The 26,815-nt window shown below is 45.7% G+C and overlaps 2 protein-coding genes and 1 non-coding gene across 10 annotated transcripts; 2 read left to right on the top strand and 1 right to left on the bottom strand.

Annotated features, from left to right (window-relative positions):
* Positions 1–1,058: 1,058 nt before the first annotated feature.
* Positions 1,059–20,316, bottom strand: PIDD1 (p53-induced death domain protein 1). 8 transcript variants are annotated; one of them, XM_021296712.2, is made up of 16 exons: positions 19,215–20,316; positions 17,106–17,478; positions 14,949–15,362; positions 14,052–14,255; positions 13,156–13,210; positions 12,750–12,951; positions 11,951–12,079; positions 11,458–11,637; positions 9,957–10,104; positions 8,799–8,934; positions 8,417–8,567; positions 6,771–6,894; positions 5,498–5,616; positions 4,990–5,097; positions 3,856–4,061; positions 1,059–3,116 (listed from the first exon to the last, which is right to left on the bottom strand). In XM_021296712.2, exons 2-16 carry the CDS (start codon positions 17,377–17,379, stop codon positions 2,879–2,881), a joined length of 2,688 nt encoding a protein of 895 aa, XP_021152387.2. In that variant the 5' UTR covers positions 17,380–17,478; positions 19,215–20,316; the 3' UTR covers positions 1,059–2,878. The 8 variants fall into 8 exon arrangements, with proteins under 8 accessions (XP_021152387.2, XP_005509123.2, XP_064922127.1 ...); XM_005509066.3 differs by having other exon boundaries at positions 19,194–20,316; XM_065066055.1 differs by having other exon boundaries at positions 11,951–12,076; positions 19,183–20,316.
* A 145-nt stretch (positions 20,317–20,461) lies between these two features.
* Positions 20,462–25,381, top strand: RPLP2 (ribosomal protein lateral stalk subunit P2). Its single transcript, XM_005509067.3, has 5 exons — positions 20,462–20,675; positions 21,230–21,353; positions 23,054–23,102; positions 24,751–24,849; positions 25,264–25,381. The coding sequence occupies exons 2-5, from the start codon at positions 21,231–21,233 to the stop codon at positions 25,338–25,340; spliced, it is 348 nt and encodes a 115-aa protein (XP_005509124.1). The 5' UTR covers positions 20,462–20,675; position 21,230; the 3' UTR covers positions 25,341–25,381.
* LOC135579709 (small nucleolar RNA SNORA52) lies at positions 23,257–23,389 on the top strand. The gene has a single exon (XR_010473309.1). It is a non-coding gene; the product is annotated as a small nucleolar RNA SNORA52 (small nucleolar RNA).
* Positions 25,382–26,815: the final 1,434 nt, after the last annotated feature.

Below are 26,815 nucleotides of genomic sequence, written 5' to 3' on the forward strand. Positions count from 1 at the left end.
GCAACTGTAATCAGTGTTTCCTGGCCATAGCAACTACAGGCTTACAAAGGAGTTACTGTGCCTCAAAGAGTTTATTGATAAAGATAACACACCTGAAAAATAACATGCTTTCCATTGACTCTCATCCAGCTCAGATATTTGCTGCCAAGTCAGCTGAAGGAAAAAGCAGTCATGTTGTTGCTCTGATTGCCCGCCAGCACCACTGTATCATCAGCTGGGTGCTTGCTCTGATGTCACTGCGAGGAGAAAAGCAGATGCCAGAAAGGCAGCCCAGCCCAGTGGCTGGCACTAGGCAGTGAAAGACTGAAGATAACAATACTTGTCTGTGGTAGTTACTTAACTTTCTTTAAGTTATCAGCCCAAATCCTGAAGAACTGTTCTAATGATGATGCTGTCTAGGGTTTGGCATGTCCTGTCACCTGCCCTGATTGTAGCCCATACCTAGAGTAAGCTAAACAACTTAGTACTAGCCTCCCTCTCTCCTAGTCCAGTCTTCTTATCTGGAAGAGCTGTAGCTCTGCTGATACTTGGACGAGCCTTCCACAGAGTCCAGCCCACCAACCCTTATTTCGGCATTGCCTAACTCAGCTGTTGTGTGGCCATCACAAACAGAAAACTAAGTGCAGCTTAGCTTCATTCTATTGCAGCTGTGGATGCTACCTTATGCTACCTGTAGACTTCCTTAGCCTGGCTTTGCCTAGCCAAAAGCCTCCTGCACCTTTGCCAGGGGCCAAGCTAAGCCTATGTACTGTCACCTCTAGACTAACCTTGTTGCTCCCTAGACCTACACCACCTGACCTCTACTCACACACTCAGCTAGTCAAACCCATGCTCAAATGTTGAGTTTCCCATCTTAGCCCCACTGTAGCAAAGCCAAGCTACAGGGATATAAACTCAGCTGCAATCTGTCCTGTGCTTTGCAGTCAGCAGTACCGAAACATTTCCCATTTCTGCGCAGCATGGCCAAGTTCACCTATGTCTTTCTGCCAGCAGGTTTAAAGGGACCTGTCTCTGTTTAACACCTCAAGGCATTTATGGATTAGCAGACTATGCTGTGAAACAGTTAAGTGCTTATTTTATTCCCAGTGAGAGCAATATGCCCAAATGCATCTCTCCAAAACTGAAGGAAGGAACACATACCTCATTGGTATACATCAAAATTACAGACAAGAACATATGACACAGACTACCAGAGAAAACGTACATTCAATAGAGAATTGCTTACTTGAACACAACATGAGACTTGAGGGGAAGCACGACCTAAGAAATCAGATCTGAGGAAGTTGCCAGGGCCCTTAAGTCTGCAGGTCCTTGTCCAGTGCTCTGAACTGGACACTAATCAGTCTGTGGCCCGAGATATTAGAATAGCCTTAAAAACAAATAAACCAAAAACCAAACAAGCATAATTATTTTATGCTTTTCTTTCAATTGTACTGATGGTAGGCCTGAAACACAGCATCAGGGAAACCACAGGTGATTCCTCACAGGGGGAACATCAGGATTTCTCAGACCTGCAGCTGCAGGTTGACTTGGAGTGTTTGCAACCCGGCATTTCCATAAAGACTTTTGTTTTCCAGACTGAGATCAGCCCTTTAAATATTGCTTAGAGTGTGGCATATACTGAAATCCAAATCTGTCTTTCAAGAGTTGAATTTATGTAGATGACAGTAGTCTTTCAAAAATCTTGCATGAAATTTCCCACTGGCATTAGTGGGTCATTAGTTGAGGCCCATTATGAGATAGGGAACTGGAAGAGAAGGGCACCTCAGTAGTCAATGATTGTGCAATTAAAAAGCAATAAACATTTCCAGCCTTATACGAGATGTTCAGACTGCAAAACCACGAGGTTAGCTCTGTGCAGTTCATGCCAATCCCACAACAGCGTCTATTTCACAGCTGGTCAGACCAGTTTTTTAAATGCAAATCTAAGTCATGCTTTCCACCAAACTTCACAAGGGGTCACACCTTCACTACTACACAGGCATATTTCACTGGGAGGATGTGAGGAATATCCCTTTGAAACTGCAAGGGAAATTTTACTTTTACTTCAATTACTCTCTCCCAGAACAGCAGGGTTATGGATTTTTGCTTATTTGTAAAAAAAACTGGAACTCTGTCAAAGTCCAGCAGCATGTAGGTCTTATCTAAAAAGCCTGGCAGGTGCAGCAGCCTGGGACAATGTGAGATTTTATTTGTTCCAAAATAGCTTTTGGAGCAAAACCAAAAAGCAAGAGCAGTTTTGCTATAAATGAGTTTCTTCTTCCCCCGTGAATACTTACGTTTTGTTTGGGGCTTGGGGGAACGGGAAGAGATTTGACAGGAAATGGAAAACATTTTCATGGGAAATATAGTTCACATTTTCACGTGAGCAAAACACATCATTAACAGAAATAGCTGAATAGTCCCCACCGTACAACAGACCTTCATAACACGACTGCACCTCCACTTTCCCATCAAGCAATGGAGAACAAACAGATGCAAATACTCACACCCAGTATTTCCAGCAGAACACGGTTTCAGTGCTAAGTTATAAATAAATACACATAACACAAGTATTAATTCATTAAGAGCCACTTTAGCCACTACTCAACTGACAGACACTTCAGTCTCTGAATTTCTCTGTATTTCTGAAATCTAAAGCTCAAGGTCAAGAAGTGGAAGCACAAAAAAGGCTCATAAATGCACTCTAAACTGGCAGGGGTTGCCAGACATGGCATGTGAGTATAGACTCAAGAGCCTTCCATAGTTTGCTCACTATTAAATCAACATCCAGCTCCTCAGGAAGACACTAGTCCTTGAGGTGGGAGCAGCCCCAAGACAGTGTCACTCCAGGTACATAGAGGGATCCTGTACGAAACCCAGTTCTTTATGCTAGGTGCTACATCATGGCTGTTGCAGAGTCCTCAGTGCTGCTCTCCTGCTCCAAGCCCACACGGCGGATGGACTCCCTGTATTTCTGCTGTCCCAGCTCAATGATGGTTTCAACCTCATCAGCGATGTCCTGGCGGCCACTCTCTTTCATGGCTGTAATCAACTTGCTCACACAGTCAGGATCCTCTGAGTTTTGCTGAGCCCATGAGAAAAGCATGTCCAGGATCTGCTTATCAAGGTCCTCTCTAAAGAAAGAGTGAAACACAGAAGTAACAAACACACGCTTCCTGACTGGAAACCCAAAGAGGCCTTGCCTGAGTCCTAGCCCACGACTGGAGCCCCAAAGAAGACATCATGACACAAAAAGCACTCAGTAGGCCTGCCTTTTCCCCACCCATCACACAAGAGTTGCAGTTTCTGCACTAAAATCTCTCTATAATTTTTTTTTTTTCCTAATTGAAATATCAAATTAAAACAGTCTGCTTTTGAATGTAAATTCCCCATAGGAACAGTAGTTCAGTCATAACAAGTCTCATTCTCTCCTACTGCTCTGGGTTTTGGTCAGATGCAATGTCCCATGACAAACCATAAGCTCTTTTCGAATAAAGATTATATTCAAAATTAATGCCATAGACTACTGCCCATTGTTAAGAGATGGAGTCTGGCCAGGAATCCAGATCACAGAACAAAACAGGAATGTAACTCATCCGAACTACAGAGCTCATCAGGTTTGTTATTTCCCAATTTTGTTTTCAAACATAAAGCTTTGTTTTATAATGGCCTGAGAAAATAACCAGTTTTCCATAAATAAGGTAATGTTCTGAGAAGAAAAAATAGTCCACCCATCCTTTATGCAGTGAAAAAATTCCAGTGAGAAAAGTTTAAACCAGTCAATCATTAATTTATACTATTATACTGCAGATAGATAGATAGATAGCCAGATAGACATAATGCATCACTATTGATCACTGTGTCCTATCTGACCTGTTATTGTATCCTATGCGCTCAATCTGCTGGTATGTCAAGCCAAGGTTCAGGCCGATGGTCTGCCAGTCAGCTCCTACACGCCTGGCAATGCTCAGCAGGTTTGTCTGTGTCAGGTAGCCAGTCTCAGCATTGCCCAGGTTCAAGGGAGGGAAGGAGAAGCCATTTGGGGGACCTCGGTTCTCACCCCAGCGGGGTTTCAATCGCTGTATCACAGAGAAGGGAGAGAGAGAACAAGCTAAACAAATTGTTTTTGTAGAAGATAGCGTCTGGCCATTCAGTCTCCACACTGAAATTTCCTTCCTCTTGGGGAGGAAGGAAGATCTTGGGGATGAAGAGTCAGTAAGCAGCAAGGAGCACTCACACTAGCAATGTATGCTGCCTCTGAAAAATATCAAATCATAGTCTTCAGTCATAGCTCACACTGGAAGTTTCCTTTCTTGTCTTTAAAGAGCATTTTTCAATGAGCCACCTCCCAAAAGCATAGTTGCCTCGGCTGTAAGAGAGCACTTAAGTCTAGATTTGTAGTTGAGGTTACATGTGTCAGAAAGGGATGTGAGATCATGGAACATCTGAAGGGAAGCATTCAGTCTACAGAGGTATTTATTGTTTTAAGCTTCTCAAAAATAAATTAAATTCAAGAAACAAAAGTTGCATTTCTCACTGTAACATACAGCCTAGCCTTAAAAGCCAGTGGCTCACACCAGAATACTTACATTCAACACCTGTATTCAAATCCAGCCTAACTACCCCATCCTAGATCTTTCCTTTTTCCTGCTGTGTGAGCTGTGTGACTAAGAAATTTATAAACAAAACAGACGCTTCTTCTAATTATAGAGAGCTTCCTCCTGTTCTACATCCCTCATTTGTTCAAAGGATCCACCCTCTCTGACCACCCATCCAACAAGCCTGGCTAGATAAGCAGGAGAGATGGAGACCACTCCCAGTTATTAATGTTTCTCTTTTCAGAAGAGCTCAGGGGAGTAGGAAGTCTCCACTGTGGCGAGGTGGAGCAGCCATTCCTTGCAGTCATTCATTGCATCTGTTCTCATGGAGACAAAATTAGCTGAGTAGGAAGGCTGTGCTCTTACTCCATCTAGATTCATTTTTTTTGTAGGAGACAAAACAACTCACAGGTAGTTTGATGGGCAAGGTAGCGAGCCAGAGGGAGTCTGGTCCTTTCCTCCTCCTGCTGGCATCTTCAGGGATGCTGTCAGGTACTGCCGCTCGGTAGAAAGAGACCTTTACAAACAGAAATCATGCAGTGAGGCTCAGATTCAAGCACAGTGGCCAAGCCTGTTCGCACTCTGCCTTTTCTGTCTGGGAAAGAATGAATTTAGCATTTGTGGCCTATCCTCAGTCCATAAATATGGATTCTCAAGTGCAACTGAGAGGAGCACTGAGTTTCTGCCATAAAGGCTGGACCCACTGCCAACACCCAAAGAATTAATGGCAGGAATGTAAGTCAGAGATCTAAGTGATGAGTGATCCTTCCAAGACTACTCTTCTTGTTTATTCAGAGTTTAGTCAGTGGAATGCAAAGCCCAGGGAAAGAAGGGAGAAAAAGAGTCATGCCTGGCACTCAGAGAGCAATGATCCTGATGAAGGAGGAAATAAGAAGTTGGTGTAACTGTTTGCTCACCTGGCCTTTGACAGCTTGGCCTTTCCTGTCTACAGGGGAGGTCACATAGATTTCCTTCATGTTCTTCAAGTGGGAGTAAAAAATAAATGAGAGACGTCCATCCACACAATCAGGGCGATCTGTGCAGAGAAGCAGCAAACACTCAATTTGTGCAGAAAAGTGTGCAGCTTTTCAAGCCTGGCCAACAGCCCATCACCCACTAACAGCCTGCACGCTATAATACTATCTATTCCTTCTACTCATGCCTCAAAGATTGTAACCCCCACTTCCTCGCTGGGTGACACAGGAAAGCAGGAAACACTGGCTGTGGAGAAAGCAGGTCCTACAGGTAAAAAAGAATGGCCACAAGGTGGAGATCAAGTTCAAGAATGGAAGGCAAGGCAGGACAAGACATTCAGATGGAGTCAAGTCCAGCCTTGACACTTCCATCCTTGGTCCATTCTGCCTCTTGGAGGGTAGAATCAGCTGCACTAGCATCCTATAATGCACAAAAATAGGTCACCTATCTCTTCACCATTTCTGCACTGGGTGCAGAAAGACAAATAGAGCTAAAGGGCATAAAATATAATCAGGTACAACATTCATATATGTAGTTATCTAGAAATGAAGTTAGAGTCCAGCCTAACTTAAGGACAGAGGGACAGACTCTGGCCCCATGAACTCCACTGAAAGACCAGTGCACTTTATTATTCTCCATAGAGCTGCGCTTAATTTACACCAATAAAACTGTACATTCAAGTTTTGCAGAAAATGGCTCTGTTTGCAGCTGTAACAGGTGCAGACACATTGAGGCATAAAACATAATCTTGAGTTTTGGTCCTGCTCCCTCTTTCCTTCTCTTCTAATGGCTCCAATAGGAGGAATTATTTGCTTTGGATTATTTCAGAAATACCTTTAAAAAACAAAATCTTTATATGTGTTCTCTCAGAAATGGGCAACATTAATTAGATCACCATGGGCATTCCAGTCTAAGATGCCAGGGCATAGCTGGCTGAAGAAGCAGATCAGTCATAAAACAAATACACTTGGCTATTGCCCTCTGCAGGCTACAACAGCATGAGAGGAAATGACAGCCTCCACACAGCACTTTAATAGGGAAAGTAGGCACAAAAGTTGGGTGACCAGAGAATGTGACAAGTCCATGGGCTGGCTGATGTGAGTAGTGGGCAAGCTGAAGACAAGAGAGGAATGCCATGGAGCCCCCAGCAGAAACACCCCTAGGGCTAGACAAGCACAAGAGGTAGGAGCAGAAAGGAGCCCAGTAATAACATACCCATATCAATGCTGATGCCTCGCTCAAAAGCTGCAAAAAATTGCTCTCCTTCAAACATCTCCACCATGTCGGATGGCTCAGGTCCTTGATAGCGATCCTGAAGCTTCTTCAGCACTGGATCAACCTGATGAGGAACACAACACAGGACCCCATGTTTGGTGTGAAGCATGTCTGTCCCTTGACCCATGACCCTATACCCATGATGTTTCTTTCACTAACCTTCAATGTGGAAAGTCCATTTTACATGGAAAGGATACAAACAATTGAACAAACACCCCCTCCTGTCCCAGGTACATTCACTACAGACAAGGAAGTGGTGCTCTGTGTTTTGTGTCTTCCCTATTTCTCTTCTTGAGTAATAAGCAGAAAAAGAGAGGCCATCCCAAAACTGCCATTAAAAATGCATTTTCAGCTACGTCTCTATCTTTTTAACAGGTCACTAAAGATAAAAGACAGGGAGGGATTTACTTGCTACTTTATCCTATTCACAGTATGCCATTAAAATACATTTTCTCTGAAAAAAAAAACATATGCTACAATAGCACACAGCTGAGAACACCAGAAAGTACATTTTGGTTTTGCAGCCTCTGATCACACTGTCAGACCTCGGGTCTCAGAGGCCGTGCAAGAGTCAGCCTAGAGCTGAGGTGTCTATTCTTCTTTCTATTTGTAACAGTAAACCTTCTCTCTCACCCCATGACCATCCTTGGCAGACACCCCCAAGCCTCCATCTCATTGCTGCCTCTCCTGGAAACAATTTTAGCCCAGAACCCAAGATATATAGAATCCTTACAGATGTTATGTCCATAGGCCATTTCAATACAGGAGAACAAATAAAGAAAAAAAGGATCAAGTAGACCAGAGGATTATGCAGAGTTAGATACACAGCCCAGTTGTGGCAGTCTGATAAAATGACCCTCACCTCATTGAGCTGCACTATCTGCCAAGACACAGGTTCTACAAGCAGAGATTGATCCTTATTTTGCTAAAATCTGAAACAACACTGATAAAGGCTGATACCCCTAGGGCAGAGGTGGCAGAAGAGAATGCGCAAGCACCTCCTATCTCCTTCTCCTCCCCTTCTGTACAAAATCAGCCAGATTAGCTCAAACTAATAGCACAAACTAATCTGATGTTGCACTGAAGCAGATTAAGGAGGGCTCATATGCTCTATTCCACTGCTTGAACTGTAAACAGTAAGGAACATCAGGGAGAGTACCATTTCTAACCACTCCAGCTGAAATCAAAGCTTCTGCCCACACTACTAGCCCATGTCAGACAAGTGACATGTTAACTTTAACACATTTGACTGAAGTTTAAGCCAGGTGTTTTGCCTCATGTTTGCTGGATGCTAACAGCCCACACATGGCCAGTTATTGCGGCTTCTCTGATTTTAGCAGCCTAGCCCTCGAGGTTTGCAGGAATGGAAAGCACTGCATGGCATCCACCATTGTGTAGAATGAGTTTGCCTTCTTCCCCCATCTCCCAGTGAGCCAGTATCACACTACCAACCCAGTGTGGTGACAGCATACCCCAGCTGTGACCCTGGGGCAGTGAACAGGACCATTTGGTGCACTGTTGCCCTTATATCTTGCAAAGGGAGGCCCTGGGAGCTCAGGAGCAAGATAATGTAACACAGATCAGACCTTGTGCTTGGGGACACACTGTAGTAGGACTTGCTCGGGGTCCCTCTTCCTCTGCAGAGCAATGAAGTTCACCTGGTACATACGCAGCCGTTCATAGACTTTCTTGGCAATGCCTCCAACGTAGGTCTTGGTGGTGTACCACAGCCAGTACCTGGCAGACAGGGAATTAAGAAAAAGGAGGGAACCTGCCTTGCAAGAGGAGCCAGTGTCACACCCACAAGACTGTAAAAAATGATAAGTAGAAACAAAGTGCTTAGCTGGGCCTGACTGGCAAAGAGAAAAGGGAACAGGTAGGGTTAATGGCATGACCCCTGGTCAGAGAGTGGGAAAAGCAAGGCAGAGAAACATCCCATCTTCTCCTCAGGACCAATCCTGCACTTACCATGAGAAGTGAGTGACTTCAAACACTGCATAAATATGGGTGAATTCCAGCACCACCTGACTGGTAATGTCATCCCAGGTTTTGCCCTCCAGGTCGCCATGGAGAAGATGCAGTCTTGACTGATCCAAATTTAGCCCTAAAGACAACAAAGATAAAGAGACGCTATATGCAGCAGAAGCCTTTATTCATGGTTTCACAAACCCAGCCACAGTTTCAGGTGATTCACTTTTTAAAAGCACCAAATTAAGGCTCATGGCCTTCTCTTCACCATCCAGGACTGAACTTTGGTGAAACACAAGCAGCAATAAAAGAATGAGGCTACCCTAATGCTTCCAGGATATTCAGGCAGAACATGCAGATTTAAAGTGATAGTGAGCTGATTTCCAGCAATAGATTCATTAGACAATTCCCATTACCCTTATCTAGGGTTATTAATTAAGTTCTCTCTCTTTCTAAATGTACACGCCACAGACTTTCCAGTCGTGATGTACTTTAGACATACAAATACCAGGCAGTGTTACAATGAAGGCCAAGCTCTACCCAGAAAGATGTTACTTCTTCACAAAAAAAGCCAGGAAAGGTCAAAGAAAATAAGAATTAGGAGATACAGGGTACTCAGCACCCAAACAGAAGAATACCTGTCAAGGCCAAGGCTGTTTATTGCAGTATTTAGAGTGGGAGACTGCTTAGTGTATGATCGCACACTTTTAACTGTGGTGGCTTAGCACCTGATTCATGAGTAATGAAGTAAGAGAGAAGGCAGACCCCTCGCGGCAGCATCTTCATTACCTGCTTCAAGCTATTCCCAATCACGAATCAAATCCCTTTTATATCTCCTCAGCTGGAAGGAGTGCCTCTCCAACCCAAAATACCAACCCCAGCAGTCTAAATACACATGCAGTTCAGCAGAGAAATCCATGTGCCAAGGCCCAGTTTGTGCTGCTGGCCTGTGAAGCCCAGCCCTAGTCTGCAGGACCTGAACTACCTTCAGCTCCAGCACCCTGCACCACTACTCACTCAGCAGACACACCTTTCTGTTCCTGCAGGTAAAGTAGCAAGATTTATTATTAACAGAAGAGGCAAACAAAATTCCTAGCTTGCCATTTGTGCTTTTCCACATATAGTGTTTCTTTTTGCCAGTTATCAGAATAAACTGACCTGTGACCCCAGGTGGGAGGGGCAGCTGAATTCTCACTGGCCTGAGAAAATCCACCAGGGAGTCCTGGGAGAGGCAGAGCAAGGGACTGGCTCTGCATCCTGCATCGGCTGTGATTTCCTCTATCTCTTCTGCAGAGATTGGCAGCACCTGAATGTGGAAGACAGCATGGTGAGCAGAACAGTCAACACCCAAATTTATGCATTGCTCACTCAATTTCCCAGCACCCAGCAGGCAAATGCTGCTCTTTGCTCAGGACCTGGTGAGAAATGGAAGCACAGTGCACTTTGGTTGAAGTCTACTCTAATACTGGTGTCAACATGGCAAGCTTGGACAGGTCAAGGTATTAAAAAAGTATTTAGCACTATCTAGCAACTCTACAAAACAACAAATTTTAGTGGGGTGCCTTTAGAATTAGATCCATGTAAATAATCTCTCTCAAGTCTCACTCACTGAGCTCAGGCTCAGTATCTTTGGGTCTCAACAACCCCAGGCAGCACTACAGGCTCAGGGAAGAGTGGCTGGAAAGCTGCCTGGCAGAAAAGGATCTGGGGATGTTGACTGACAGCTGGCTAAACATGAGCCAGCAGTGTGCCCAGGTGGCAAAAAAGATCAACAGCATCCTGGCTTGTATCAGGAATAGTGTGGCCAGCAGGATAAGGGAAGTGATCATCCCCCTGTACTTCGTGCTGGTGAGGCCTCACCTTAAATACTGTGTTCAGTTTTGGGACCCTCATCATAAGGAAATACTAGAGAGACTGCAGAGGAGGGTGACAAAGCTGCTGAGGGGCCTGGAGCACAAGTCTTATGAGAAGCAGCTGAGGGAAGTGGGGCTGGAACTGGGGAGAAAAGGAGGCTGAGGGGAGACCTTATCGCTGCCTACAACTACCTGAAAGGAGGTTGTAGCATGGAGGGTGTTGGTCTCTTCTCCCAAGTAGCAAGAGACAGGACAAGAGGAAATGGCCTCAAGTTGTGCCAGGGGAGGTTTAGATTTGATATCAGTAAAAAATTCATTATGGAAAGGGTTGTCAGGCATTGGAACAGGCTGCCCAGGGAAGTGGTGGAGTCACCATCCCTGGAAGTGTTTAAAAGGCATTTAGATGAGGTTCTCAGGGACACGGTTTAGTGCTAGAGTTAGGCTATGGTTGGACTCGATGATCCTGAGGGTCCCTTCCAACCAAAAGGATTCTATGATTTTGCAAGGGAACAAGAGGCAAAATCTCCTTGCATTCCCTTCACAGCAGCTACCTGCTGATCTGCTGGAGGGAGCACTGGCAGAGCTGTGAGGTGATCCCTTTCCCACAGAGGGCAGCTTGAAGCACAGCCCATTTTGCAGGCAGGGAAGCTAAGACAGAAGGTGATCTGAAATGGGTCAGCCCGTGAAGCGTCCATGTCAGACATTAATTATTCTAGGGTGGACATCTCACCTTCAGCTGCACTACTTGGCATGGGACAACAGCTGCACTAGGGCTTACCAAAGCTTGTTTTTGAAAGCATGCATACCTGCAGCTTGACATTGCGAGTCTCTTCAGTGACTCCAGGGGGAAAGGTCACTTTGATGTTTGGATCCACACTGGAAAAGAGCAATGTCCCCTCTGTTGGCACTTTGCATTCATTTTGCACAAGTCGAGACACAACGAGGAACCAAGAGAAGTGAAGGACGCTACAGTGAGCCATGTGCTTCTGTCACAGAAGACAGAGGAGAAAACATATAAGCATATAACATAATACAATAAAGGTAGGAAAATAAGTGACAATAACCACCAAGCAGATGAAAGCACTAGAATGGGGATGAAGCATGGTAGGCTTCAACTCATCACCTTCAGGAGACACACCTCCATGACACAGGAAACCTGGAGCTGAAATCCACTACATTTTAGAGCAGCTACTCAAAACACATCTCATTAGATGTTCCAAATGGGTTCACACTTGGCTGGGCAAAATCAAAGAGGGGAACAGGAACAATGTGTGTCACTGGTCATTCCAATCTGCTTACCTTTGATTTTCTCTTCTGCTTCACTCTTGTGCTCAGATCACTCCAGTTCTGCCCACTGAATGTCCGAACTACCACCTCACGCTGGTGAAGGGTTTGAGGGGAGGCATATGGCATCCAGATCTGCACCTTCTGGCAAAAAAGCACTCCTGTGAGATACCAATAGAAAGGATAAAACCAAGACTAGCTCTGCTCTGTGACTTCCTGTGCAGACAAGAATGGGAAGGGCAAAGCATGGCCTGTATGAAGGGAGTGGAGGAGGAGATAGGAACCTGCTCTGTCCTGCAGCCTCCAGGGAGGTGACAGGAGATATCAGGTCTACTACGTAGTGTAACGGCAGGAAAAGTTCAGCAGCTTGTGGGAAGTAAGGGCAAAGAAACTTCTGCAGTGAGTTGCTGTCAGCCATGATGGGGCTGATGGTGTAAGTACTCACCAGCTTGAATAAAAAACACACAATCAGACTTTTAGAGAAGGATGCAAACCATTCTCCTTGCAGGCTAAGACCAAATGCTGAAACAACTCTGGCACAGGAGGAGGGTTGTGAGCAAGTAAGGTTAGAGCTCAGCTCAAGCAAGAGCAGTAGAGCAGGCAAAGGAGCCAAACCAGCACAGTGCTAGGGAAACTGGCTGTGTCCTTTCTGAGTCTTTGCAGCAGGACGTCTTTGAAAGGCAGTCCTGCAGGTACTTGAAAGCATCAGTGATTAGGATAGCTGTCTCAAAAGTCCCAAAAGACTCTCTCAGAAGACTATGCTGAGCTATTGCAGAAGCAGATTGATGAGGAGGTAGCCTGGATGTGTCCTCACCTGCTGGAATTTGACCCCATGAGGCTGCAGCTCCAGGACTCTACTTAGCAGGACATCATGGTGTCTCAGCTTTACGCATTGAGGGTCTGGTGCCAGGGTTCGGAAGTAGATCTGTAGAGGGTCAGAGGCAGCCCCCGGTGGAAAGTAGAAACGAATGCCACAGGCCAGGACCACTTTGCAGCCTTCAGAGGTGACAGTAAAGCTTCCAGAAGAAATGCATGAATGTATGACACTGTGCAATGACTTCAGCACTCCAAAAATCAATAGAAGAATCTCGTACCTTGTGTTTGACTGGTCTGTTGAGGCCACATGCTCCTACACAACCATGCAATAACCACTATGCCCCAATCTTGTTTGGGACCTTGTTATACCACTGTAACGTAAGTTCTCAATAACAGAGGTTTACCTGTCCTCTCCTGATGGAAGGAAAAGTCTTCGTAGCTCTCCGGCACTGGATTCATCTGATGCAATAAGAAGGTTTGGGTAGGAGGATACAGAAGTTACTTAAATGGGGGTAGACAAGAAAGTCTGAACTTGCATTTCAGGTTTGGCTTAATCCTAATCTGACAGAAGTCACTAACAGAACCCTGCTCACACTTCAGCAGGCTTCAGATCAAGCAGCAGGAGGACGGGAAGAGGTCTACAGGTTCCAAGAAACACTGGAAATGCTGACTCTCCCCAGGTAAACTCAGAAGCAGGGAAAATTAGAAAATGTTTCAACCTGCCACCCCTGCAGCTCTCAGGGCCATGTTTGATCACCTGGGGCCACCCCTGGAAATCAGAGATTGCTCTTGTGCACGTGGGCACCATCGGGAAACCCTGCTCAGATTTTTGCTCATTCATCACCTTCATCTTGGACAAAAAGCTGCTCCTGGGAACCACAGGAAAGCAGGAGGTAACTGCACAGCAGAATAACCTCTTATTGCCCTCTGTGCTTCTAGCATGAGCCACCGCAGACTCAGGGCCATGCAGCAAGTCCAAGAACTGGTGCTCACCTCTGCTAAAAAGGCTGGACCCCTTTGGGGGCCACTTCTGATCCATTTCCTGTGAATCCCATTTTCACTTCCACTATAAAATTTTTCCTAGCAAGCCCAATTCCAGAGACCACTGATCCCTTCAGGCCGGGCTCAGGCTCATAAAAACAGAACTAGTACTCTCTGTATCCTTACAACCTAATAATTATTCCAGACAAGTAAATACTGATCTGATTCCCCTCTGCTTGTTTTCTCTAATCCAAACCATGCTGAGCTGAGTGAGGGAACAGCTGGGCAGAACCTACAGCAGCAGCAGAACTGCAATTACCAGCCTGTGGGGATGGCTCAGTTTCTCCTAAGGGATTGCCTCGGAGGTGCACGAATGGTGAGGTCTGGATCTCAGGGGGGACAGCACGGAGGCAATTGTTCTGCAGATCAAGTCTAGACAAGTTGGGCAGGCTGGCAAGCGAGGCAGGGACTGTCACCAGAAGATTGCTGTGGAGATGCAGCCGCCGCAGAGACTTCAAATTGGCTGCAGATTAGAACAATAAATGACCCCCCATCCGTGCTGTTAATTGCATTGCACATCAGCTCTAAGCTCCCCCACCACTCTCCTCATCACATGTACACACAATACGGGAAAAGCACAAGAGCCCAACCTCTCTTTAGCTCACAAAATAAAAGGGTCCAGAAAATTAGCTGAGAGGCAATGCAGCCTCCTCTGTCCTCTGCTTTTCAGCACCCAGCTATGAAAATTAACGTAAGATGCTTCTGTAACAGCATCAACGAAAACCCTGGGCACAAATACAGGACCAGGAAGCTGGGCAGCAGAAGTTAGAGCCTGGTTCCATTAACTGATCCACACTGGTCAGCACAATTTCAAGTCCAAATTTGCACCCCATTAAACCCCAGCTATTCTGTTTCCAGTCCTGGGTGCTACCCAAAATGAGACAGGTCAGATGCTTGGCTATTGTAAATGTTATTGAAATTTTAGCAGTCTTGCCAATCCACAGAAGCAGAAAGCGTGGTCCAGAGTGCCATTAATGCTCAAAGGGACTGACTGAACCAAGTACATTTCTTTTCGATATCCCTTCCACTTGCCTCTAATGTATTAGATGGTTTGTGCTAACAATTGTGGGGACAGAGACCCAGGGCCCCAGGGATCCTAGACTGTACTAAAAGCTTGGCAAGCCCATGTCCTTCTTTTTCCCTAGAAAATACTTACCTAAGGAATCTGGGATGCTTGACAAGCGATTCCCAGAGAGATCCAGCTCTGTGCAGTTGTGCAGATTTCCAACTTCTTCAGGAAGGAATTCCAAAGCATTTTCTGAGAGATCCAGGTTCTGCAGCACTGCCAGCTCCCCAATGCTCTGAGGTAAGTCCTTCAGCTGATTTTTCATAGCAGAGAAGAAAGTCAGCTTGCTCAGAGAGCCAAAGTTCTTGGGGAGTGCCACCAGGCTGTTGTGGCTCACCAGGAGCACACAGAGGCTAGGGAGGTGGAGGATGCAGCTGGGCAAGGTGGAGAGACTATTGAAGCTGAGATCCAGGTGGGTGAGACACCTCAGGTTCCCAATGTCTGGTGGCAAGCTTGTCAGGGAGCCAAGCTGACATGAACCAAATTCATCCCTGGCATGGCCACCTGGGTGTGGAGGTAAGTGGAGGAAGAGGTCAGTATGCTACAGGGACACCTCACCAGCCTCACGTGAGACACCTTAGCACAGAGACCCAGAAGATGTGGAGCTACTGATCATAGTGAGAAGTTCTGATTACAAAGTACTCATAGACAAGTGGGGTTTCTGCTCCTTGCCTCGATTTCCTGATCAGTGAAAGGAGTATAATGGTGAAGACCTGTTATGAAATCAAGAGATGCTACAGTCAACCAGTAGGGCTCTGCTAAAGACACCTCAAGTCAAAGCTCAGAAAGAGCCAGGACACTCCACACATCTACAAACCCTTCAGCAGGTTAGCCCATACCCCTCCAAGCCTCTGACTCTCTTTCCCCACCTCCCCCGCAACAGCACCAGTGGCCAACACACAACACTTTCTGGACTAAGGAGACATTCCTCAGCTTCCAGGCTTTCTCCATGCTGTTGAGGGACAAACAGCTCTGAGGACTGAGACCTGCCCTTGCAAGACTGCAGAGCAGACACGAGGAAAGCAGTGAAAATATGGGAAAAAAAAAAAAAAAAAAAGCAGGTAATTCAGGACTGTGTAGGCTAGACAGAGCAGAGAGGGAATGGTGCAAGTCCCCCCATGCCAGCCTGTGACACTGAAATGGGAAAAGGGCTGCACCCATGGAAAATAAGTTAAACAAACAAAAAGAAACTTCCAAAACTCCATTTCTTCACCATTTCCTACTCTCCTTCCACTTTGTCTATTTGTATACACATACAGCAGATGGCACCAAACATTTTTTATGCTGCATAATGGTAAAAAATAAGAACAATCAAACTAACAGACACATCACACTTCATACATAAGAAAATCTTAGTGACTATTTTATTGCACTTCAGGATGCTCAGGGTGTGTGTATATCTCACAAAACAAGCCTGATAAAAGGTATTGCTGTTCTCCTCACCTTACTAAAGTGGGAAAAGACAAATGAAATCATTCACATGAGAAATCTGTGGCAGATATAGAAATAAATCTCAATTTTTCAGTTTTTAGCTAGAACCCTGAATTATGGCCACAAACTCCCTCTTTTTCTCTCTTTTTTTTTTAAATTCCACCTCCCAAAGAGCAAATGATTCAGTCTGATACAGAAATGACACCACTTATATTGAGATCCTCCTACAATAAAAGATTAGAAAGTCAAAGAATTACCTAATATTTATAGGTCTGACCATTACTACAGCTTGCCAACTTATGTTCACGCCCTGAGTCATACTTTTGATAAAATGTTGAGCAACCTCTTCTGGTCTGTCTTGAACTCTGCTACACCTACACTCACTGACACTAAGCAAGGACTAAGCTAGGATTGATTCAGATGGAAAGACGACAAAGACACCTCATTATACTCCCAAAAATGAAAGAGGGGCTGAACATTTACCAAAAAAATCCAACACCTTTCAATTCCCCTCTGCTTGTACAGCTGTGCAGAAAATGCTCTTCTTCTAGAGGATGGCTAAAGAAAATGGTGCAGCATCAACCCAACCAGACTCCAAAAACCAGTCCCCAGGCAACTGTAGAAACAAAGGAAGGAAATAAGAGCCTAGATGCTGGATCTTGTTGAAATCTGGATACAGCTCTGAGAAGGGCTAAGAGACAAAGCTGTAGTAAGGGGCACTAGGACAAAACAAAACCAAGGACAGTTTGTCCTGCAGATGTGGACAGAAGAAAAAAAAAAAAAAAAAGCTGGATGGTGACAGACCCCAGAATTTACCTTTGAGCACCAGGGATTTCAGGTGCTTCAGATGAGGAAGGATGCCCAGGGTAGTGCCAAGGAGGTGATCGTTGCTGCTGAGACGGAGGAACTCCACCTGGACCACCTCTCCCCGTCGCCTCTCGAACAGCTGGAGGAACCAGCGGCAGCCGTCAGGATAAACATCCAGGTTCAGTCTGTTGTCTGCAAGGCAGGAGCCAGCAGTAGCAGGAGCCTCTGGAGTCCCCTCCCTGCACTCGTCCCCGAGCCCCAGCAGCTCTGCCATCTTCTGCATCTTGTCCACGGGGTCTGGACATGCTCTGACTTGCCAGGCAGGCAGAGCACTGGCGGCACCACAATGCAGCCGGGACAAGGAGGAGGCAGAAAGATGGCTCTGAAAGAGAATACAAGTCATGATAAAGGCCTCCTGCCCCAGCCCAGTGCAGCTGGAAGCAGTTTATAATCACAGCAAGAGGGCAGGAGGGATTACACGCGTGTTACTGAAAGCTTTGTGGGCAGAGAGCACAGAAATGCAGGGTGACAGATGCCATGGATGTTTCTCCTCCTAGGGAAAACCTCTGAGTTCTCCCAGCCAACAACTCAGCAGGGAACAGCAATTACCCACCATCAGAATAAACAGCAATATTAACTTTAAAAGATACAAATGTAAATTCCTATGCCTTTTGCAGATTTCAAAGGGCCTTAGCAGGAACCTTTACAAGTGGAGGGGGAAACTGAGGCAGAGAGAGCCAAGCCAGAAGCAGAACCCAGAGTCTGCTTACAGGCTGCGATGGGTGTTCATTGAACACAGTTTTGACAGCAGGTGCCAATGGGATAAAAGTGAGCATAGGTGAAAACAGGCAAAGGGCAGCAGAGCAAACATGGCAGGGCCAGGGAAGTGGATAGAAAAGGCACATCCATGGGACAGGAGCACTGGCCTGTGCGGTGAGACTGGGGCTCTTGCAGATTGGCCTCTGTAAGGATGCTCTAATGCAGCAAACTGGGCACAAAGCCATGGCCAGCTAGATACAAGCTAGTCTTTGTTTCCTCCCCTCACAGCACCCTCCACGGAAAAGGGAAAAGTAGATATCACATAGTGCATGCTATGAAGGATTTAAACCTAAAGGAGCAGAGGTATGGAATTTGAAGAAATTAATTATTCCTCTGCCTTCTTAGTGTGAAGAAGCCTCTATCCACCTAGGACTTTCAAAATCGGCCACTATCATCGTAGCACAATGGTACTGCATGCACAGAGGCCCGCACTTGTTTTTATACCAAGCCACCCGTTTCCTGATCTTTCCACTTCCTTTATCTGCTGCAACTCTTCCTGAGCTTGGCAATTAAACGAGCATATGGTGTGAATATCAGGAGTTCTTTCGAAACCCTGCCATGGATCAAATAGGTGAATAGAAGTTTCTTTTGAGTGAGTGATGCAAAACTACAGAAAACTTGAAACAGTTTTAATGTCTAAGGCCAGAAGCAAGCTAATGCCTCTGCAACACTCTGAGGAGCAGTACTTTTTACTGTTAACCTGTGGAACACAGCAGCACTGATGTTCCTGAGGCACAGGCTGGAGGGAGGTGTCACAGCTATCTCCCTGAAAGAGCATAAATCTTACAGACATGTAAGGACAGGAAGAACAGGTAAATGGAAACTATTGCTTTAGTAAAAAGGTGAGCATTTCTTTTAAAAAGGCTGTACACAACAGATACACAGCTTTCTTACAGATGTGTGTAGGCAAAAAGACCACCTGCTATAGCTTTGTAAAGCTATTTATGGTGAACGAACCAGAGAGCAGCTCTGAACTTGCCAGGTTGGAGAGGCTCAGAGACCACAAATGCAGCATCAGCCACACGTACAGGACATAGGCAGGCACCCTTGTGCACAGACACACGGGCATGCACACATGCACACGCACCCCAGCTGTCCTTGCCTGCCCTGTCACCAGCTCTGGTGACCCCAGCCCTCCACTAGCCCACACCCACACGGGCCCCCAAGCCGAGGCTCAGCCCCCAAGGATCCCCCGCAGCAGGACGGACAGTAGGGCAGCCAGGCCACATGCACCATGCTCTGCTGAGCACTGCTGCACTTTTCTCACCCCCTCTGCACCTGGTCCCTGGCACACAACACCTGGGTCCTGAAAGCCCGGCCGTGCTCCGTTTGGCTCGGCTTAGCGTGGCACAGCTCGGGTCAGCTCAGCTCAGGCACTTCCTGCAAAGTTTGCAGGCGAGCGGCGCTGCCGGGGCGGGACAAGCCGGAGGAGGCGCCAGACACAGCGAGACATGGGGCAGGCAGCTCTGGGTGACCAGGCCCAGGCATCCCACTGTCACAAAAACGTCACTAAATGATATTTTCCTAACACTGCCTGGCACCCTAGCTGGCCCTCGTGCGGCTTCCCTGGCTCAAACCTGAGCTCAGCCTGCAGAGAGCAGGAGGTACGGGCAGCTCCTAGTCTTGTGCTCATTCACTGCAAATTCGAGGAGAAAAATGCAGCAGAAGCTGGAGCTACAAGGCTGGAAGGGCACAGTGCTGGGTGCTGCAGATCCAGCCCTCGGTCCTGCCAGAGCCACGGGGCTCTGCCATAGCTGGGCTCCAGGAGGGCACAGCCCTTCAGCTAGCTGCCTCGCAGCGCAGGACACCGTGTGGTCTAACACTGCATCCTGGTGAGGCCCCACAGCATTTGTGCCGCTCTCCATTTTGCTTGGAGGAGCAAAGCCGGGTTTTCCTGGTGCCACAACGCTATGCCACGGCAGTGCTGCTGTATCAATGCCCTGGAGAAGTGTCCCTTGCTTAAAACTGAACACAAGCTGCACAATACCCCGAGAGAAATGTCTGTTCTCGCAGGGAGCAAACACTAACTGCTGACTGCTTCTCTGAAGCACTTCCTCAGTTCTGAAACTGCGAGCCTGGTCACTTTGCGATGGCACCAAAGTGACCAGAGCAGCAGGCAGCTGCTGTGGAGCCCCCAGGGCAGCACGGCAGCGATAGCCAAAGCCTCCTCGCAGCCAAACCACCACAGTTCTGCTTTATTTGGGTTCAGTTCATTTTGGTACAACATTAACTTTTCACTTTTCTTCATTCCGCTACTCCAGGAAGAAACCAAGCAAACCAAGCGCGGGCTGTAACTCCGTTAATCCACAGCTAGCCCTTGCCGCTGGGCTTCTAACCCCCAGCCTTCCCGGGCCAGGGCGGGCTACCCGCTCCCTCCTGTGCGGAGAGGCCTGGGCGCCCCGGGAGGCCACGCCGACCCCGTCCGGGAACGAGGAGTGCCGCCGCCCAGGCCGCAGCTCGGGTGCCACAAAAAAGCCGCGGACAGTGAGTGACCGAGCGCCCACGCTGAGGCGATGCCAGCCCCGCTCTGCGCATGCGCCACCGGCTGCGCGGCGTCTGTTCGCGCGGCAGCAGCAGCAAAGTCCGCAGCTCCCCATTGGCCTGCCCGCTCGTCCCCGATCTGGCCCAATGGCAGCGCGTGTTGTTGAGGGGTGACGGGAAGAAGGCGTTGCCGACGTACTGCCCCTTCCTTTTCGCTGCCGCGCTGCCATTGCAAGCGCACGTCTCAGGCCTGTCTCCCGCGCCGCCACCTCCTCTCAAGTAAGCGCGCGGAGGTTCATTTCCCCCTTTCCCGCGGGAATGGTCGCTCCCGACACCGCCACCCGCTGCCGCCAGCGGACCTTGGGCGAGACCACTTCGGGCGGGAGGGGAGCGGGGAAATGGCGGCCATGTGCTCTCTCCTCCTGGGCCCAGGCCTGGGCTTGTGGAGGAACGGGACAGGCTCGGGCGAACGCCGCGGGGAGCCGGGGCGGGGATGCTGTCTGGGGCGCCAAGAGGCGTTCGGGAGGTCGCGGTGCCGCGTTCCTCCGGGAGCGGTGCGCGGTGGCAGCGGTTTCAGGCCGCCTGGCTGCCGGCGCCTGCAGACAGCGAAACGCGGCGCGGGGCGGGGGTCGCTGCGGCTCCGCCGTGTGTAACGGGCTGCCGTGTGCGGGGCCGGTTCGCGGCCTCGCAGGTCCTGGGTTTTCATTCTGAAGTAGAGCAAAACAGTAGTAGCCGGGATGATGAGTTTGGCTTCCCTCAGTGAGGAGAGAAGCTTCCCTGAACGTGTAATTAGCATTGACACGGAAGACCCCATTAATTCTCCTGTTTTCCAGGATGCGTTACGTTGCAGCTTACCTTCTAGCGGTCCTCGGTGGCAATGAGTCTCCCACATCAAAGGACTTGAAAAAGATCCTCGACAGCGTTGGCATTGAGACGGATGATGAACGTATGAACAAGGTGGTATTGCCTCCTAATGCCAGATAGCCGTGTCCTAGTCAGCACCAGATGTTGCAGCTGTTTCTTTAGTTGCCTTGCTGGTCATCTAGCCTTATTTTGTTGATATGTTCACTTATCATTGCTTGTTTGATTTCTAAAACACTGTTTAACTAGTCAGAACTATTTGTAGAAGTCTTTCTACAAAGGAAGCTTTCTTATTTAACACCTGTCATCCGCAAAGACATCTGTCAGTTGTTGCTGACTTCTGACTACTTAGCCTAAGGATTTTCAATGGGATGGTGGCCACAGATAAGTATGTATTGAAAATAAGTTCTGTCATGACATAATTTTTAGTTTACAGTTTATGTTTCGTTTTGGCTTTTGGTCATTATTGATTCAAAGCTAACACTTTTGAAGCCCTGATATTCAGTAATAAATTCTTACATAGTGTATGGCAAAGAAGGATTTGTTAATTTACCAGGAAACATAGAGAAGTTATAACATGGATGTTAAAGTTATTCAATATATATGTATTCAGTAATAATATGTAGGAAATTTTTGGGAATTAATACTGAAAAATGTTGAAAAACAGGCTTTTTAAGAAGACAGCATCATAATTAGGATGTTTCTTGGAATTAAAAATAAATGGCCATTAAAAAAAAGATGTTATCACGTAGCTTATTCTTGTGTGCAGAGAGGTGGAGGAAAGAAGTTTGTTTCCCATGTGGAGATGGTATTTTATCATAGGCTGCAACAAACAATGGGTTGACTAAACTGACACCATCCTTATCGTGCTTTGGGATGTTGGTTTGAACTTGTGGTGCTCCTTTTTTAAACACTAGTTATTTCAGCTTTGGCTTATTTATGTCTGTTTAATACCTTCATAAATTAGTTGTTTTCTCCAATCCTGCAATATCTAGAAAGCTACTCTGGAATTTATTTGGGTCATGATTAATTAGTTCATTTCTATTTGCATTTGCTGTATCTTATGCCAGTGTAAATCTAGTGAAGTCTTAAAAACACCTTCCTTCTGGGTGAGGCAAGCACACAGGCACAGCATTTCACAGGTCACACTCCATGTAACCAGGAGGTGCCAGTTGAAAAGCTCTTGGGTTAAAGCCCTTTGGCTTTGCTAACCCTGCAGTGCTCAGCACTGACTCCAGGTAGCAGAGACTCACCAGTAAGGTCTGTGGCATTCTCTTTTTTTTTTTTTCTTTTTTTTTTTTTTTTCCCTCATCTCTGGTTATACAGCAATGGTAGTAACATTGAAGTTGGGACTCTCTGTTCCAGTGCAAGCATACAACAGCCAGCTTGGCAGTAACATTTGGTAAGGCTGGGAACAGGGCCCTGTGGTTTTTGGTCTGGGGCCCAGTGCTTCAGAGCCTCCCAGTGGGTATTAAGCAAGATACATTAATAGTCCCTCAGTGACTAGTAGACCATTAGTGGGATTTCCTAATTGGGTCCACAGTATGTGTGTGTCCTTTCTGCAAGGTTGTTGGATTCATTATGAGTTAATTGTAACAGATTTCATGGAAAAGTGTGAAAGATTTATCTGAAGTTTTCGTTTCAATGTCCTGTTCGTTTGAGAAATAAGGAATTTTGGGGCTGTATAATCAGCAGGATGGATGCATTGGACGTGATAACTAATCAGTACTTGTTTAAATGTAGCTTATATTCCTGCTGTTTTGCAACTATTAACATTCTAAACTTAATTTACACAGGTTATTAGTGAGCTGAATGGAAAAAACATTGAGGATGTAATTGCTCAGGGTAAGTAGTCTCTGAGTGTCACAGATCATTGCCTCTGCTACTTTGATAACTTAAATCTGAGAGTAGAATTGCTGCCAACTCTCTGATTATTCATCAGTTTAGCTTTGCAGTTGAGGACTTCGATGCTGGCTCTCAGCTGACATGACTGAAATCCAGGTCCATTCTAGTTCCCTGCAGGTTGGTGCCAGTACCTGCTGGGTTTCGCTTGTGGACCACATTAAACTGGAAAACTTAAGCATGTGTGAGCTTACTGGTAGTCTGCTCATTATGTAGTTTTCTGGACATGTTGATCAGAGATAATTAGCTGTCCTTCAAGTTCTCAGGGAGATTTTTTCTTTTCTTTACCCACTTGGATGCACCAATTATGTAGAAGAGGAAGAACAGACTTAAATGTAAATTGGTGTCAGTTCACATTAAGGATACAGTTGCATCTTCTGCAATTAATACAAGCCTCTCTAGTACACATCTCTTCTAGAGCTCCCCAATTCTGGCATTTCCTTTTCCCTAAGACAGGACTCTTGAGTGCTGACTTCTGTAGAAGCTTGTGCTCTTACCACAGCTGGAACTTTTAACATTGATTTGGCTGTAAGGCTGAAGTAAAGCAGAGCTGAGGGTAGTGCAAAGGTTTCTGACTGATCAGTTTCTATTTTTTTGCCAGTGCATAGGCACAAGGGAACTTTTAGGCATGTATTTGCTTAAAGGTTGCCAGGACTTTGCCTGACCTTGCTATTACAAGCAGTAACTGGACATTTAGGTCTTCAGACCACATGGACAGAAGAGAAACATTACGCATGTGCTTGACACACTTGTGCCATCTCTTTCTGAAATACCTTTTCTTTAAATAAGTTGTTTTCTAGAACATACTGACATGCATATGGAACATGTTTGTTTACTTGGCTAGTTTATTAGAGCTTGAAGTAACAGAATTATTTAGAAACTGATTCCCAGAAATTGGAATACAGGCAAACATACTGTGTACGTGACCTTTGAATGCCAAGGGAGTGTCGGTATGTGAAAGGCAGATACCAGAGAATTAGCTTGCTTTCCTGAGATGAGCATAAATCAGAAGTCAGTTTGTTAATCTCTGAGGAAATGCAGTAGGGTGTTGGAGGTTTTATTTAAAATACAGTACTCTTTCCCATATATACATTTTTGTCCCCATCCCCTTCTCTCCCATAAGTATAATCTAATCATGCCCTCACGGTTCTCTATACTGTTTAAAAAAAAAAAAAAAAAAAGGTGGGGGAGGAAGCCAGTCCTGGCTATATGTTATTTTTGAGGTGTATTATCAATTCTGGGCTATTATGCTGTATTGAGAAAACATAGTTTTTTCTTTAAGTGTAAAATTGGATGTGTTTGTAGTTATTTTTATATGACAGTTTTGGGAAAAAAAAACACAGGACTTTGTATACAGAAGAAAAATTACTAATAATGTGGGGTCAGTGTTCTGAGGGTAAGCCTTTGTGAATCTTAAACTGTTGAGGTTTTTTTCACAGAATAGTTTATACTTATGGGTGCAGCCTCTTGGTCCTTTCAGCTAATAGTGACAGGTTCAGTCCCTGAGGTATAGTATCTTTTCTGTACTCTCTTCAGCTTATCTCTTTGCTTGTGATGAGCATTTAAATACTTGCTCTTCTGTCCCACTCAGGTAACGGAAAACTTGCCAGCATGCCGGCTGGAGGAGCTGTGGCAGTCTCTGCTGGAGGGGGCTCTGCTGCTCCCGCTGCTGCTGCTGCTCCTGCTGCTGGTGAGTATGGGTGGAGGACCATTGTTACAGGGCAGTTTGGTTTTCTCTGTTAAAATCTTAAAAATCAAGTCAAAATTGCAAGGCTTTTCCACTTGAGCAGTTCACTATGTGATTTAAATGTAAACTGAACAGTTACTTTTTCTTTGGGCAATCAGAAGCATTTGTTCTTTATCCACCTTAAGACTGATCTCCCTTAGAACCAAAAATCAGACTTCACTGTGTTAAATCACACTCCTTCAATAATAGCGTGTCCCCTCAGTGTTTTTATTTAGCTATTGAAAAAGAATGAGGTGAACCATGGAGGCTGAAATACCAATAATACAGAAACTGAGAACACCAAAACATGCGTCTTAAAAATCTGTGGTGCAAAAAATGCACATACTAACAATTGGCTTTGTCATTTTGTTCCTTCAGCTGAGGAGAAGAAAGAAGAGAAGAAGGAGGAATCTGAAGAATCTGACGATGACATGGGATTCGGCCTATTTGATTAATTATTTGTTGTAGAGAAATTATTAAAATCCTTTGTTTTAAATTTTTTTTGAGTTTATTATTATAACCATACAAGTGCTGTTTGGTTCAGACAGCTGTTCTTAAAATAGCTTTGATAAAGCTTTGATTTTTATCTCTGTCTAAAACAGGTATGTGAATTTTATGACAAGCCATGGGACTCAACCATGTTAAAGTACTTAGGAAACAGCTAAGCTTCTGTGAACCTGGATGCTTGTTATGACACTCCTGTTTTTTAAACAGTATATGGAAGCTGAATCTACCTGATGTTAATGGAAGTTCACCTTCTTTGTACTATTTGCTGCTCCAGTGACTAGGAAAGAGTCCCATCTATTGGGCAGTAAAAGGATATATTTTAATCAATTCCAAAACACATGAAACTGAATGGACAGCAGGTTTGAATTAGTCCAGAAGTAGTATAATTTCAGAACTAGTTACAGTAATTAGTTTTTGTAAATATCCAAAAGCACCAATTTCATTGCTGCATCAGATGTCCAAGATCTGGCAACAACACCAATAAAATGCTTGACTGTGCTTGGATTTTATGTTACAAAGAATTGGTAACAAAAAACTGCATTCTGCTGAGGCACTGAGATCTATGGGAAGGTGTTCTTCATAACAAATGTCTGAACTTATCAGGACATAAATCACCTTTATCTGAACAGAATTAAACTTTTATGAGGAGAACAGTATTTTTGGAGAACTGAAACAGTGTTCTTGTGTGTGTAGAATGCATCAGTTTGGGAGGGCAGTAAATTTTGCTTTTATAAACAGTCTCTGCTGGGAGATAGTTCTGGCAGGCAACGTCCCCTGACTTCTGCAGTGGTATTTGGCTGTCACTATACATCGGTAGAGTACACGTAGTACATGATGATCTTCCCATGCCAAGTCTTAACAAGTAGTGTTTTAGAAAAAAAAAACAACTATCATAGCTGATAGAGGTATGTTGGTTATGGGTCACTGGACAAAGCATGGCAAGTACTTCTGAGAGGGGTGAAATGCAAGTAGGAAAAACTTTATCTCCTTGTGGTGCACTGAGAGAAAACACCAATTACTTCACAGCAGCCAAGGGAGAGGGCAGTTTAAAGTTAGATCCTCAGACTTCAGAATGGCCATGATTTAAGCAACTAACCCTTGTTGCCCTTCTGTGCCTGCTGCAAGAAAGTAACAAGCATACTGCCAATACCTTTCATCAGCTTTGTCTCAAGTCCTAGCATGGTGATCCTTGTGGCAGTAACAAAAACTGCTTGTCTTTGCAGTTCTTTGTCAGACTTGTAATGGCTGCGGTTTTGCACTGAAAGGGGTGTGGGTATATACCTGTGTTTCTGTCCTTGCTGATTTCTCCACCTCAGATCACTGAAAAAAGAGTAGTTCTTGGATGTGGTTTAACTGAGAGGTAGCCCCAGCAACCTTGCAAGATTGCCTTGCTTGGCTGCTGCAGGAGCAAAATCAACGTTTC

The sequence above is a fragment of the Columba livia genome, chromosome 5 (genome assembly GCF_036013475.1).
Source record: "Columba livia isolate bColLiv1 breed racing homer chromosome 5, bColLiv1.pat.W.v2, whole genome shotgun sequence".
NCBI classification, from domain to species: domain Eukaryota; kingdom Metazoa; phylum Chordata; class Aves; order Columbiformes; family Columbidae; genus Columba; species Columba livia.

Coding starts and splice junctions, on each gene's coding strand:
- PIDD1 (XM_021296712.2), bottom strand. CDS start 17,379: ATGCAGAAGATGGCAGAGCTGCTGGGGCTCGGGGACGAGTGCAGGGAG. Junction 14,256..14,948: donor AAGCATCCCAGATTCCTTAG/GTAAGTATTTTC, acceptor TCTAATCTGCAG/CCAATTTGAAGTCTCTGCGG. Junction 5,098..5,497: donor GCCAAGCTGTCAAAGGCCAG/GTGAGCAAACAG, acceptor CTGTTTGTAAAG/GTCTCTTTCTACCGAGCGGC.
- RPLP2 (XM_005509067.3), top strand. CDS start 21,231: ATGCGTTACGTTGCAGCTTACCTTCTAGCGGTCCTCGGTGGCAATGAG. Junction 23,103..24,750: donor TGAGGATGTAATTGCTCAGG/GTAAGTAGTCTC, acceptor TGTCCCACTCAG/GTAACGGAAAACTTGCCAGC. Junction 24,850..25,263: donor TGCTGCTGCTCCTGCTGCTG/GTGAGTATGGGT, acceptor TTGTTCCTTCAG/CTGAGGAGAAGAAAGAAGAG.